The sequence below is a fragment of the Dermacentor albipictus genome, unplaced genomic scaffold (genome assembly GCF_038994185.2).
Source record: "Dermacentor albipictus isolate Rhodes 1998 colony unplaced genomic scaffold, USDA_Dalb.pri_finalv2 scaffold_76, whole genome shotgun sequence".
Lineage (NCBI taxonomy): Eukaryota > Metazoa > Arthropoda > Arachnida > Ixodida > Ixodidae > Dermacentor > Dermacentor albipictus.
In genome coordinates this window covers 320545-335810 of record NW_027225630.1, presented here as the reverse complement: position 1 = coordinate 335810, position 15266 = coordinate 320545, and the positions used below count along the sequence as shown (strand labels likewise).

At 44.3% G+C, this 15266-nt stretch overlaps 1 protein-coding gene and 1 long non-coding RNA gene across 22 annotated transcripts in view; one reads left to right on the top strand and one right to left on the bottom strand.

The window, feature by feature from the left end:
- The window catches only part of LOC135918737 (uncharacterized), a 45870-nt gene that overhangs the window by 17597 nt on the left and 13007 nt on the right, over window positions 1-15266 (top strand). For 8 of the 19 annotated variants that reach the window (XR_011510307.1, XR_011510302.1, XR_011510308.1 and 5 more), the window contains 2 exons: window positions 5652-5714; window positions 14045-14208. Coding sequence is in view for 7 of the 19 variants with exons in the window: in XM_070530292.1 (XP_070386393.1) it covers window positions 5652-5679 (28 nt within the window). In the remaining 12 variants the exon portion in view is untranslated. Of the gene's footprint in view, window positions 1-5651; window positions 5715-8361; window positions 10263-14044; window positions 14209-15266 lie in introns of those variants that run through there. The other 11 variants (XR_011510304.1, XR_011510305.1, XR_011510300.1 and 8 more) reach the window with 3 other exon arrangements.
- Window positions 5747-14050, bottom strand: LOC135897084 (uncharacterized). Of its 3 annotated transcripts, none has more exons than XR_011510312.1 (3): window positions 13425-14050; window positions 12757-13060; window positions 5747-6162 (listed from the first exon to the last, which is right to left on the bottom strand). It is a non-coding gene; the product is annotated as an uncharacterized lncRNA (long non-coding RNA). The 3 variants fall into 3 exon arrangements; XR_011510311.1 differs by having other exon boundaries at window positions 12757-13705; window positions 13736-14050; XR_011510310.1 differs by having other exon boundaries at window positions 12757-14050.

The window sequence follows — 15266 nt, the reverse complement described above, 5'->3', positions numbered from 1 at the left end:
ACGTTCCTTCCTCGTCTTGTCACATACTTGAGCCGAAGAACCACATTGGGTTCACGTGACTAGCACCACCCGCTTTTTTTTTCCTTATCCGGTTTTGTTGCATGGCACATTTTCCACCGTGGCATTGCGCATTCTGAATTGGGCGATTTACCTAAGTAATGCGTCATGGCGAGCGACACTTTTAAGACTCTATTTTGTTTGTGTTGCCTTGACTCTGGCTGGGTGTGGCACTTTCTCGAGAGGGAGGAAAGTGGTGTTTCATTTGAAATTTCAGCGGTCTGTATGACATGCACAGATTTGTCATGAATACCTGTGTCATGTGCTGTAAACTTAAGAACAGCATTAAATACATTCTCTTAGTGGTGAATGCAACGCATACTTATCTTTTGCGCACAAAGAAAATGTGAACAGTGTACAGTGCTCCCACTTCTGCGTCAGTCTGATAAAAAGGCCAACAAAGAGTGATACTGCACTAAATCAAGTATCTTGAAATTGGGAGACATACTAGGGATGCTTCTGCAGCAGACATGATTGGCCAGAGAGGTTAACAATGTACAGCTGCTTGCAGTGACCATATGCACAGCACCATCAGTTTTGTGCCATGCTATAGTTCTATCAAAACCGCCTAAAATTCTTGCAGCTTTTTAGGAAAGCATTAGTGGCACATAACACTGTGCCTATTTTTCCTGTTTTTTGAATGTATATTTTGCTCCCACGTAGCTGATGCGACTCAAAGGTTTATAGTCCTGAAAGCTTGTTTGCTTTGTTATGAATGTTAACAAAAACTTACGTGTGCAAGCTTACCCCTGCCCACACTAACGCAGACCCAGTGAGTTTATTTAGTATGGAAAGCTAAAACAATGTAGTGGCTGCACTATTGTTATGACTCTGTCGTAATGATAGATGTTGCTGATTTTATGAAGTGCTTGTTTTCATCACTCAGGATATCACCCAAAATGCTAGGAGGCAAAAAAAAATATATAATGTTCACAAGATATGGTTGAGTAGAGGCTGGGTGGTGGCAGCCGATTGAGGGAACGAGCTCGCCTGCGGATCTTGCGACCACAAGAGGTTCAAGTAGATTTTATCGCATTAAAGTGCAACAAGTGACTAGAAAAAAAAAAAAGCCTGAGCATGTCATCAAAAGATACCGTTGGGAACAAAAGTCTATGGATCTACACGCACCATGAAATACCCAAATTTTTTTTCTTACTTGCCATGTTGGCGTACACTGGTCCACAGTAAAGTTGCAGAATGGGGCGGGCCCTCCGTTTCATTCCTACTTGACAAAGTTGAGATTTCTTAATTCCACTCCTTTTAACTCCCCAGAATGCCAAGAGTTGTACTATTTCTCCAACTTTAAATGAAATTCTTACTATAGTTGTTTACTAGTTGTGCCTTTCAACAAAAAACTTATTTTTGAAGTTCTGACAACATTGCAGATAATGTTATGCTTCTTTAACGAGAACATATTCGCTTTGTGACCTTTTATTTTTGCAGTGCGTTGCTAGCTGTATAATCTCTCTCATATCTACTCTTTTTGACAGTACATGCATGTTACCTGCGCAAGTGTAATTCATGAATAAATAATGTGATTGCAGAATATATTCAGTAATGTTTATCTATAATGGCATCAATTGGGCAGATTTAGTTGGAATGGAACTGGCACAGTCCTGTAGTGCTAAACCTTCACTAGAATAAGACTGCAAAAACAGGTATCCTTGCCAATTACTCTAAACTAGACTAGGCCGAATTTTTTTACATTTATAAGTTTTTACTGAATACTGGCTCTTTCAGTATCTACCTATAGGTCACTATCTCTGCCGTGGTACTTACCAACAAAATGGTATTCTGCTTATTGTGAAATTCTGAAGTCCTGGAGACTGTTCCAATGACGAGCTTTAATTGCACTTAAACACTAACCTTTAGTTGCCAAGAATGATTCTATTTAGCAAGAGCATGCTTGGACTATGACACAAGGATGGAGGCCAAAAAAGTTACTGCCCTTCCACTGCTGTGAAGCGGGGTGCAAGCGAAGCTTGGGATCTGCTGCTCTTTGTAACGCCTCACGGCGAGAGCGGCACATCAACGTTGACCCCTTTCTCGAATGAGTTCCCGGTGGCATCAATCAAACATTGCCTGTTCTTTGGCCAAACGCACAACACGTGGCCTGCTCCCACTGCCATTCCTTCAATGCAGCCTGCTCTTTGGCAGAACAGACCAAACGCGGCCTCCCCATCTGACTGCTGGGCCTGAACTGGTGTCAGGCACGCGAACACACCCTTTCCCTTCTCTGGAGGAAGGGGACGCCCGTGATTGGCTCATGCCATGCGCTGCTTCTACTTACCCACCTTAACCCTTTGAGGGTCGATTTTTTTCGCCACATGCGACCACTCAGTGTCGATTTTTTTTTATTGCACATTTAAATTCTTCAGAGGGAGCTATTTCGAAAAAAAATTACTGTAATTTTTCTAGGGTGACCGTAAAGTGAGAAAAAAATGTTTGGCGCTGGCATAGATGGACTGTTTATTCATGAAAAACAATAAAAATAGCAAATAAAGTTATAAGATTTTTAAAAAATTGGCGCATTGTTATACACAATGTGCACACGAGAAAAATACACAAGAAGAATGCGCACACGAAAATTTTTTGCAAGTCTCAAATGTTCCTTTTGCACTAATACTTCTTCAGCGTGTGGTAGTTCTTGAAGCATGGCTCCACGCAGAGCGGTTTGTTGCACTCAGCGCGCATGTACCTTGTGTCCTCGCGATATTTTTGCTGCCAAGTGGTGTTGGCGCAGACATGGCACCTCCTCTGGGTACTGCTTCCCTGAGCAGACGTGGGAGGCAACTTCGGAATAAAGGGCCAAAAAAGGAAACGCATGCACGGCGGCATCCTTCGTATGCGGACCCCTGTGAGCAGCAACCGAGCGGGTAACAGGCGGTCACCCTTTGAGTGACAAGAACGAGATAGCCATCAGTTTTGCGAGCAAAAGAAGCCGAAACCGCGTGCGGAACAAAACCGAAACTAACCGCCGCGCGCCCGCGAGCGCGCCAATGCGCGAGCAGTAGCAGACGCGCCGGAGCAAGAAAAAACTATAGAACGAAAATTGAAAGAGAGAGACGCGAGAAAAAAATTTCATGTATTCCCACATACTAGCACCACATGCCAGGCAAGAAAAAGCTATGAAATTAGCGCGCGTTTTAAACGTACAGACGGCGCCGTAAATATACGGCATCGACCATTTTCGGACCTGTTCGCGGCGCCGTATATTTACGGCGTCGACCCTCAATGGGTTAAAGGCAGCGTTTGATGAACTGACGTTGGCTGAATCGGTTAGCGTGGTGGTCTCGCAATCCGGAGGTCGGTGGTTCAAATCCGCAGCCTGATAAGCAATTCCTATTTTTGCGCAGCTTGGGTTTTTTCGCGCGGTAACACCGACACCAGTGAGGCAATACAAGCTTCTGTTAAAAAGGTTGCAAGTGGTTGCATCTTGTGCCCGTTCCTGTATCAACAGGACATTGACATTCAGTGTTATTTTTCACTGTCAGAAGTATCCTCGAAGAAAAAAGGGGAGGGGGTCAACACTAAAGAGACAACGTCGACGTACATGGTAGTTGAAATAAATCGATGATTAAATGTTGATTATGCTGTCATGTACGACGCGCAAATTGTTAGATGGATCTGCCGAGCTTCAAGCTCACGTGTCAGCACTCTCACTGGCCTGTTGAGCATGTGCAGTGTCGGTAAGATTAGCATTTCCTCTCTTCATGGTGGATCCACACGACAGACGAAATCCGTCTTTTTCGCGACGGACGGCGCATCACGTGACTATGCGTCACTGATTTGTACCGTCCGCGCGTCGTCCGCCACCCCCACGGACGGAAAATGCCGTGCTATTTTTCGCATCCGGATTTTGGGAGTTGAACGCTGCGGATTTAGCCTAGCATGCTCTACAGTGTGGCAACAAGCGCGACTTTGGGATCTTTCTGAAACAGCTTCATCGCTGCTGACACCATTCATGTCTGTTCGCGAGCATGCGACTCTCACAAGAGCGACTGAAATGAACCTGAGCGGACGAGGTAACTTTGTTCTTACATCTTGTGGAGCAGTTCGCCGCGTTGTGGGATATGACTCACCGATAACGCGGACATGAGAGCGTAACAAGACCTCTTTCGATGAAACAAGCACTCGTCATCATCCAATTCGGACAAAACGACAGCCATTGCGGCCAACCGTCGTTTCCTTTCGATTGCCATTTTCATTCAGAGTGAAAAACACGTATGACAAAGTCTTTGTTACACCGATGGCGCCATCTAGAGTGAGTAGAAACAAGCAATCATAATAACTTACGTCCACTGAGATCCGCCCGGGCCGCCACAACATCGTCGACGCCATGTTCAGCCATACAGCCACTCTAAGCCTACACGCCGAGAATCTGAGTATCTCTTTCAGAAACGGTGCCCACTCATCACGAATGGATTGCTGTCGAAGCTTCTGGACACAAATTTAAACCAAATACAAGCCTCAGTTTGAAAATTACGGGTCACACAGTGGACGACGACGACTTCACAGGTTCGAGGCGGACGGCAGTCGCTTCGGGTGGTGCCGCCATGTTTATTTTTCCGGCGCGGTCGTCTGCTCAGTCTGTCCATCGTCTGGATGGGCGGCGGATTAAGCATCTGCGGCACAGACTTGCGCGGAGCCGTCCGTCGTGTGGATACACCATCAGCGTTGACTGCTGCATTGTGGCGTGGTGGAGCACTGCCATTACGAATCCCCTCACAAACTATGAGCTACCAAGCTGCACTAAGACCAGTTTCACGTCTTTGCGCACTCAAGAATGACAGCACGCATGCATGCGCACTCAGATGTGCATACATACAAATTCTTGATTACGTCTCTCATTGTATTGTTACACTAAGGTACGTTTTAATACTGGATAAAATTGCTGCTTAATTTGCACATCACATAGCATTAATTATAAAAAATTCAGCATGTGCATATTATAGCCGGCTATAAAGGAAAAAAAGTTACGGGGCTCCTTCCAACACATCATGCTATGTTTCGCAAGCTGTTCCAACAATGAAATAGAGATGATTACACAATGGTGGCCGCTTTTCATAAGTTAGCTTCGCTGGAATACATCCGTGTTAGTGGCAAAGCATACGAATTTGGTTTTGTGTCGTGGTGAACTGTGCAAGCTATTTCCGGCCCAAATTTCTTTTTAAAGAGTTGCACGCATTCACCATCATCATCATCCTATCTTAAAGTTCAATGCAGAACGAAGGCACCTCCCTGCAAAACTTGTGCTTTCAAATTTCATCATCCTTGGCGAAGCTTCCCTTCCCTTGGCGCCCATTCTGCAACTCTAATGGTCCTCTGGTTATCTACCCTATGCATTACATGGCCTGCCCAGCTTCATTTTTTCCTCTTAATGTCTACTAGAATATCGACCATCCCCATTTGCTCTCTTATCCACACCGCTCTCTTCCTGTCTCTTAACATTTATCATTGCATTGCTCTTTGTACGGTCCTTAACGCGTTCTCGAGATTCTTCGTTAACCTCCAGGCTTATGTGCCATACTGCATGCTTAGAAGAACAACGTGTCTACCAAGTTGACATTTTCAAATTCCCTGATTTTTTTCAGGTTTTCACCAAGTTTCACGTCAAGATGAGCTGACACCATGTCACCTGATGCTGTCACTCTCTGGTAAGCATGTTAAAAAAATAAAAACAATGCAGTTTGAACAGTAAGGAGTAGTGTTTATTTTATTCAAAATAGAAAACTGAAACGAGGGGTTTGTAAAATGCACAGCTACTAAAATATCTTCGAAAGAAACCCGGTGCCCCTTTACTCTGTGAAGGCTGACCAGCGAAGCTGCGTATGTGGGCCCCTTAATGGTGAACTGCACCTCTGCTGCGGGTCAGCCTGGTATTGCACTACCTATGGGATTGGCCCATGTGTGGGGAGTGCTTAAAGCCTGCTTCATTTCACGACCTTCGGGATCAGCCCACATATGGGGAGTGCTTAATGCTTGCTTCACTTCTGCCTCGGGTTGGCCTGGTATTGCAATTTCTTCAGGATCGGCCCATCGTATGAAAAATTGTTGGTCTATGCGCGGATGCGATCCGCCAGATCCTCGCAATAGACAGCTTCACTGTAAAAAAAAGTGGTCTAGCTCAGGGAAAATAGTCGAACATTTTAAAATGCAAATAAAAAGAGATGCATACAAAAGCAAATAGAGCTATTTGTATCAACTGATAGCAAGCTCATTGGTATTATGCCCGAACTTTGTCACATATCAGATTCTCCAAGCAACTGGAAAGTCAACCTCAACTGTCCTGAGATACTCTCAGACTGCACATAATGCCTCAGTGTTGCATTTCACTGCACTGTTTAAGGGGTTTATTTTGGTGTGGATGTGGGTAACCTGCATCTTAGTGTCAGCCAACACTTTGCTTTTTGAGCTCAAGCTCCTTCAAAGAGGCGGCGGCACAGTTTCTTTCCCCGTCATTCCTCAAAGCAATGGTCCTTCCTATTCTTGTCCTCGTTCCACAGCGTGTTCGCCCCATGGACCATTTGAAGCATCCTTTTGATCAGTTGTACAGTCCGATTTTTCAGAGTCCCTAAGGGCCGCTACAATGTCCGAAAAAATGAATGCATGTCTTTTACTGCCCTTAAGGGCCCAAATCGCCACAGACACGTCCGAAAAAGCTCTGAAGGTCTGCCAGTACACTTATTAGGCATATAGGTGCTTGCACTGTGACAGGCGACGGCAAGTGCACGTATATGTGCTGCGTCCCATACACTTCACCGCGTAGCATCACTGTGCTGAGGCAAAGCTGCCTTTCGAGGACCAGCAATATGCAACGCGCCGTGCTTTACGAGGATTGCAGAGGCAGAGTGGGTACCATTGCTGACAGCGGTGAATTCTTTCAATGAAAAAGACAGCACTGAATGGCAAGAACCGTAATAGCATACCTAGGCCTAGCGTTCCCGCCATGGTGATTACAGTGGCCAGTGGATCTGCGTGTGAGAGTGTCAATTCAAGGTGGCGAGATAACACGGCGGTGTTGACTTTGATTAATGCCATTTCAAATCTGCAGTTGCAGATCAATGGTGAATATCTCGGCAACAGTGGGGACAAATTACTAGTGACCTTGACCAAAAAAGAGTTAGAGTGTGTTTGAAGATTAATATGCAGAAGACAATGTTCAAGAATTCACATCGCCAGTCAGCCTCTAGAGTCTGTACAGGAGTAATTTTACCTAGGTCAGTTGCCCGCAAGGGACCCTGATCATGAAAAGGCAATTTACTTAAGAATAAAAATGGGTTGATATGCATATGGCAGGCATTACCAAATTATGGCTGGGAGCTTACCACTGTCATTGAAAAAAAAAATTAAATTATGGGGTTTCACATGCCAAAACCACTTTCTGATTATGAGGCACGCCGTAGTGGAGGACTCTGGAAATTTCGACCACCTGGGGTTCTTTAATGTGCACCTAAATCTAAGTACACGGGTGTTTTCGCATTTCGCCCCCATCGAAATGCAGCCGCCGTGGCCGGGATTCGATCCCGCGACCTCGTGCTCAGCAGCCCAACACCATAGTCACTGAGCAACCACGGCGGGTGTCATTGAAAAGAAAAGTGTACAACTATTGCATTCTACTAGTGCTAACATATGAGGCACACATTAGAATCAGGTAAATACCGTAATTAAACGTTGTGATATATGGTTCTTGCTTGAAAAGTTTCCTAGGGCAAGCATAAATGGGAGCTGTTGACACGCGATCACACGTGTTGAATGCATACATTGTTTCCTAAGCATCGCCGAGGTAGACGTGCTGCCACTAAAGGGGTCGCTATTGGGTTCACCATAGGGGTCAACAGCGAGTCACTGTTCCAAGTTCAAATTATCCTGCGAAGGCCAATTTTACGATCAAAATAAGAGATTCGGGACTGTAGAAATGTATGACTGCTGGCCAAGACCTTTGGCCAGGATTGAATTACCCGGAGTCGAATTCACAGAAGTCGACTGTACCATATATAAGGCAGTGGACTTCGCAGCGAGAATGTATCTCCTACTACACATAGCAGAATATTGGCATACTGCAGTGCTCAGTGGCTGCAGAACAGTAGACTTTGATCCCGGCTGAAAGTCCCAGCCGACACACGTGCATTTCTATAGGTCCAAACTTTAGTTATTTTGATACTAAAATAGGCCTTCACCCAATAATTCCAACTTGAGCAGTCGGCATGCATGCCGACCCCTACAGTGAACCCAATAAGCGACCCCTTTGGTGACACACCTCAGAGGACAGTAGATGTGTTAAACAGACTTTATCTCCTGCAGGAAATGCCTATTTTCTGCCTGCCCAGGAGGAGCTCCAAGCAGTAATCACAGATCAAAACGTCTGATTGTGTTATTTACCCATTTCTAATGTGCCATCTTTAACAAAACTTCCTTGGCGATTTTCGTATGCTTTACCGCATAACACGAATGTATTGCGGCGAAGCTCACTTTGGAAAATTGGTTGCAATGTGCAACACATTGGACCCTAGTCCATTTTTTTTTAAATAGAAATTGTGTGCGCATTTGATTTTTCTTTCATTTTAGGGGCTTTTGTCCTTTCTATGCTAGTTTACACTTTGGACACACAGACAGCGGGCGTGTGTTTCACTCTGGGGCATGTTAGAATCTGTACGTAAACCATGGCAAATAAATCAGTCATGCGTGTTGGCATTTCTTCTGCATCTTCTTAAATTTGACCCACCAAATAATTCAATCTGTTTCATCAGTCCCGTCAGAGTCGAATTAACGGAATGAAGTTAACTGCATTTTGCTTGCTGCTCAAAAGTATGAGCTTGAATAAAAAACATAACATTACAACACATAGGACATAAAGGAGACAAATGAAGTGCTGCAACATGTGCCAACTTGCCTAAGTTAGCACTATATAAGCTTGAACCCAGATGTGCCAGCTGCATTAAGATTGTGACAAAATGTGAAATCGCATGTGTTGGAGACTGAGTAGGTTGGCTTTCCTTCTTGAAAAAGTGTTGCAGAGTGCCTGTTAACCCTTTCACTGCCGGGTTTTTTCCTCACTGCCGCACACTCCCTGCCAGGTTTTTTTTTACATGTTAGTTTCTTGAAAATCCTATGCTAGTAACACACTACAATGCTCTTAACGTCATGTAAACATTTTTATTCTGGATTATCTCGCAGATACCAGTTTTCCTTAAAGAAATTGGCACTTAACTAATTAGCAATAATTGTCTGCTAATTAGGATGTCCAGGTGTTTAGAATACTTTTTTGGTGTGGTATTCTTCAAAACAAGGCACCACACAAAGCGGCACCTGGCAGCTAGAACACAGATAGCGAGACTCTTTTCGTTGCTTTGGTCGATGCTGTGTGTTAGCGCAGACGCGGCAGACTCGTGTTGGGTTCTGCTTCGCGGTAGTCAGTGGTATTAGAGACAGGAAGTGGCGCGCTGTCAGCCGTGTTGGATGCCGCTGGACGGCATTGGACGGCTCACTGGACGCCGCTGTGATGTCATTGCAGATTCCTGAGTGAGCTGGATCGAAAGCATGCTCCTGGGGCTTGAACTCTTTCTTCTTCCAGCAGAAATCCCGCTCGCCAGGTTTCCTCTTCTTTCGCGGATTTCTCGGTGGTAGGGGCTCATCATCACTCTCATCACTCGACAAGGCACTTAGATGGGCTGCTTCCTCGCTGTCACTGTCGTCGGAGTCCGAATTCATAAGCAGTTCTTGAATTTCTTCGTCCGTCAAAGAGCGGACAAACGTGGAACGCTGCCTCGCCATGGCTGCTCCGCTGCTCTGCCGAGACGAAGACGAAGCGACGCGGACGTAGAAACATGCGCGCCACCTGTTGAAAAATCATCCTACTGGTTTTATGTTATTTATGTGGGATCTCCATAGATGGCGCTACATGCTTGTATATTTTTCTTTTAGACGAGTATTATCGGGAGCGGCAGGGAGTGAGTTAAAAAGCCAAAACGAGTATACTCGGGCGAGGCAGGGGGTGTGCATGTGTGGTCGCCCGAGTTATCTCGGGAGTGGCACTGAAAGGGTTAAGGATTCACTGATTAATGCTGTCAAACTGTCAACAAGGCTGCCAAAAATTATTCTTAATACAACCCTTTCATGGACACAACAAGGTAACAAATTGTTTTGTGTGTGAAGCATTAAGAGTATATTCGTGATCAAATATTGTTCTTAAAAAGTGACCTCAACAAGACAGCACACGACACCACACAAGATCTAACTCGCTGTGTGAGCCCGGACTCCCTCTCGGCAGGATGGGCAAGCGAGCGCGATCCCCTCGTCACTTACAACGATCTCACCCACCATTACAAGTTAGTCAAGAGAACCATGCTGCTACCACACAAAGCGCCCAATAAAGCACAAGAAGTCATGTACAGGTGGCTTCAGACGGGCACCTACCCATGCCCGGCCTTCCTGCACAAAATCTTTCCGGATGCGCACCCTCACAATGCGTGTCTCTACTGTAAGGATGTAGCTAGCCTTGATCACATGCTCTGGGCTTGCCCCCTGGTGCCGGGACCACCAAGGGAGAGTGGGACCAAGCTCCACACAGCTCGGACCTTGAAGCACAGCTCTGGGTTGTCCATCGAGCCTGCGACGCGGCGGAGGGGCATGGCCTCTCTGTCTTGACGTGGGCTTGGCCCGCTGCGCACCAATCGCATGTACCAACGGACCGCAAGAAATTTATTCATCCATCCATCCATCATCAAAGCAGTTGTCAGAAAACATACTGCAGGGAACAGCTAAAACACTATGCATTTCTCATTATAGTGATATTATGTGTGCGTGAGTTTAATAAATAGATAACTTGCAGGCGTGTGTATGGCAAATTCAGATGCTAACTTCACCAAAGTCATAAAAGCACACAGCACTCTACTTAAAAGAAATCTGAGCATTTGGCCACTGTTGTGTCACCAATGTGCACTGTTATAGCCGTCTTCATTACCAAGCAGAAATACACCCAACAAACTATTTTTTGGGCATGCATGAGAATTTGGGTATCTTTGCAACACAGCCACGTACCTCATAGAGGCAATTAATTATAAGGACAGCTGAAATTTTGGATTTTTGGAACCATTGTTGAGTGTTGTATAATGCCGGTTTTCAAGCGTCAATTTTGCTGCAATATAGCTTGCTACGGGAAGAAGCTTATGCAATGTATCGTGGTGAAGCATACCAGCAGTGGAAAGGGGCCATTGTAACATGGTATGATTTACATTTCTTTATTTACACACATACATACTCTCTTCTGTTACAGCACAAGCACCAAGAAGCCTAATAAGTGTTGTGGTTGGTTTACAAAATTAAGAAAAATTAAATTATGGGGTCTTGTGTGCCAAAACCACTTTCTGATTATGAGGCATGCCGTAGTGTGGGACTCTGGAAATTTCGACCAACTGGGGTTTTTTAACGTGCACCTAAATCTAAGTGCATGAGTGTTTTCGCCTTTTGGCCCCACTGAAATGTGGCGGCTCTGACCGAGATTCAATCCTGCAACCTCGTGCTTAGCAGGCCAACACCACAGCCACTAAGCAACTAGGGCGGGTACAAAATTAAGTTCCTTGCCTATCCAAACAAAAATGTTTGCAACATGATGTGCATGGTATACCGTCCTTGGGAAGGCAAGCTTACTTGGTTGCTGTTGGCTTTGTGTCTTGCTTCACTCTTGAGCAGCACTTACTGACTGCACAGTAATAACAAGCTCCACCAAATGGCTAGATTACTTCTGTACTACTCCAAATGTCCCAAAATCTTTTGGAACACGAAGTAGAAAAAAAAATTCTGCTCCTAAACTGCTCCAGAATGACAACTTTGTGCTTGAAATCCTAAACTGTCTTGACCACCACCACTGAGGGGTTGATCTTCAACATCACTTATGTACTTAGATAAAATCTTCAGTAACACTTACTGGTTGTCTAAACATTTTGAAATGGTTTCACAGGTTCTAATTTAACACTTGTTATATGCACTTTTTAAAACATAACAGTGAATAACAATTTTGGTATCAATTTCGGTAACATATTTCAGTATTCTACAGTTGATTTGGAGGATTATGCGCCATCACTGGTCTGCAATTATGGAAGTTTAGAGATAAAAAAGTGGGGGCAAGAATGTCTACGTTTTACACATTGTCGTTGTACAGAACAAAACCTATGCAAGTTGCTATAAAACTTATTTATATAGTATTTCAAATTACCCAAAGAGAGTATGTAAACAGCTGGGGTTTCATAGTTCTAGGTTCTTGTTATGTTTTCGACTAGCACCTCCCTTTAAATGGCAGTAAAAGGCATGCATAAATTTTTTTTTTGGACTGCCTGATTTTCTAAATGTTTTGTTTTTGCAGTCCTCAGGGAACCACCCCTTGCCGCCAAGAAAAAGCACCTTTGACTGTAGCAGTAATCAGTGATTCGCCTAATTGGCAAACAGTTCAGGATGCCAAACAGCCTCGAGACAGCTGTACCTCTGACAGAAGGCACTAATACACAGTGCAATGCACTGTTTATGCACTTTAGACTGTGGGATTCTCATCCCTTACTCTTGGGTCAAAGGGACGACAGTACAGTAGTGCAAACAATCACAAGGGAATTTATTGCACGTTTCATAGATCAATGCCTGCTAGCCAAGTTGCTATCCACAAAACATGCCAATGGGCGCGCGACAAATCGCGGAAGTCCGACTCACCGTGACCGGATAGCGAGCGAATATGTTTGCCCCTTGCTGGATCCCAACGCCTGGTTGTTCGTGTGCACGGTCACGCGAACGGTGGCTCTTTCACACAAGGCCTCACGAGACGGTCTTGCAGAAGCATGGATCGGTGCACGCGTGGCACGTCCGCGCTGCTTGCCGTCCCAAACCAAAGAGGAAGCGTGTTCTCCCTTGCGCCCCCAAGTAACCCTGCCGTGAGGCGGCGTTGGCAGTGCAACACTTGCGCCATCTCTCGCATGGCCTGGGGCCCGCGGCGAAGCCGCAATGCAGGAGACGGAAGCTATACAGGAAAAACAACATATCAGGGGACGTGCGACAGTCGCGCATCCCCACAAGACAAATGTGATAAGAGCTGTATTATGTGACCTATCATAACTGCGTGGTGCCAATACAGACAGGATATGCAGGGCATGTAGCGATGAGGACAGTAGCAATGGAATGATATCACCAGTGTACAGAGCGATGAATTCATTCTTGCTCTGTTACTGATAATCGAGAACTGCATCAATTAAAAAATGTGAGAAAAATTAAGAGAAAAATCATGTGTGAAGGAATACTACTCATCAAATCTATTGCAATTATTCTCAGACAGCATTCCCTCTTTTTTGCTTTTATTATTAGTGCATTTATATAGTACTGCTCACCTGCTGTTCCAAGTGTTCCATCGACACATACACGATCAGTTCCAAGCCTCTTGAAAAGCTCCTGTTGTGGTATGGTCATGATGACTAGCATAAAATCTGTCATCCAAAAGGTCCTCATTTTTTTCTCTAAAAGAATGTCACTTTTTGGTGTTTAAAGAAGAGCAATGGGTTCTCCTTTTCACTATGCATCCTCTCAACCCAGAGTTGCACGCTCACATAGTCATTATCATGCAGCCGCTCGGTCTTTGAGACTCTGGCATCCCTCATTATGTTGCGGAGACCTCTGGCATCCCTCATTATGTTGCGGAGACCCTGCTTGCTTAACAGGTTAATGCGGTGCAATGTCTCATCCACGTTGGACTGCACATTATCCAGTACTGCATCAATGGACACGCCTTCTCGCAGCTTGTCTTGAGAGAGTAGAGAAAAAGTGTATATTAGTTGAAGCATAAGTAACTATTACCGAGCACGCAACGAAGTGAAATGGGCACTGATGAACATTTTTAATATCATTATTTAGAATTCCTTTAATTGAATAATGAGTTACATTGCCTTACAAAAACCTTTTGCAATGGTGTGTGTTAAATAGTTCAAGCTGTCGCAATTTTTGTTCTTTTTAGGTCAGTTCTTTGCAAGGACATGGTGCTATGCAGCCTTCAGCTGCTGAAGAGGCAAGATTACATTTCTGAATTACACTACACGATTACATTACATTTGAAGAGGCAAGATTACATATTTAAGTGTTTCAATGTTTGGTGTCATTGATAAACCGTCATAGGGATTATCTGCACCAGTGCTATCAGGTACGTAAGTGAAGAAATTTATTGTGTGTACCAAGTTTACAGCTAGGCTGCCAATTTCATCCTTCACTGTTGGTAACCTTGTCCGCACAAAAGACATTACTGAAGCATTGTGAAAGCATTGCACTGGACTGGACATGTGAAGATTGTGGTTCATATCCTACCCAGGGCAAAAATGTCTTCCACTTTTATTTCCTTTACTAAATATTGCCATTATTTACAATTTCTATCCTTCAGTTAGAACTTCATTTTCCAATTACATTCCATAGCAGAAGTTATTGCCACTTCCATAGTGGCATGCCACCATAGAAGGGCAAAACAGAGTCGGCAATCGAAAACGTGCAGCATTTCCAGATTAACTTAAATATTAACATCACTGTTACTGACTGCATTGATGGACATAATTTGATTGATGTCAATATAAAAATTTTCAATTAAAGCTTTCAGCAATTATTTATAGAGTTGATTTATCAGTCACTCATCCATATTTACGGAGCAGACACACCTGTGAACGTATGCTTTGAAGGCTATGCAGTCATGTGGGTTTTTGAGTTAAAGGTATTATTTCAGTCAAGTAGAGTACTGACTGGACACTTGAAGCTGTTTTACGAGTTCATGTCTAATACCCAGGGTGTCTACCAAGTTGACATTTCCAAATTCCCTGAGTTTTCCAGGTTTTCCCCGAGTGCCATAGCAAATTTCCCTGAGTGATGCAGAACTATGTTTTATATCAACACGGGCTGAAACCATATCACCTGATGCTGTCACTCTCTAGTAAGCACATGAAAAAAAAAAGCAACTTAATCCAATTTGAATACTAAGGAGCAGTGTTTATGTTATTCAAAAAGAGAATAGACGGCAGGGGTTATTAAAATGCACAGCAAATAAAGTGTCTTCGAAAACAATTGCAAATAGGGTCGGACATCATCAAATACGAATAAAAAGGAGATGCATACAAAGGCAAATATTTTCTAATATGAGCTATTTCTATCAACTGATAGCAACCTCAGTGGCATGAGGCCTGAACTCTCACAATTGAGAT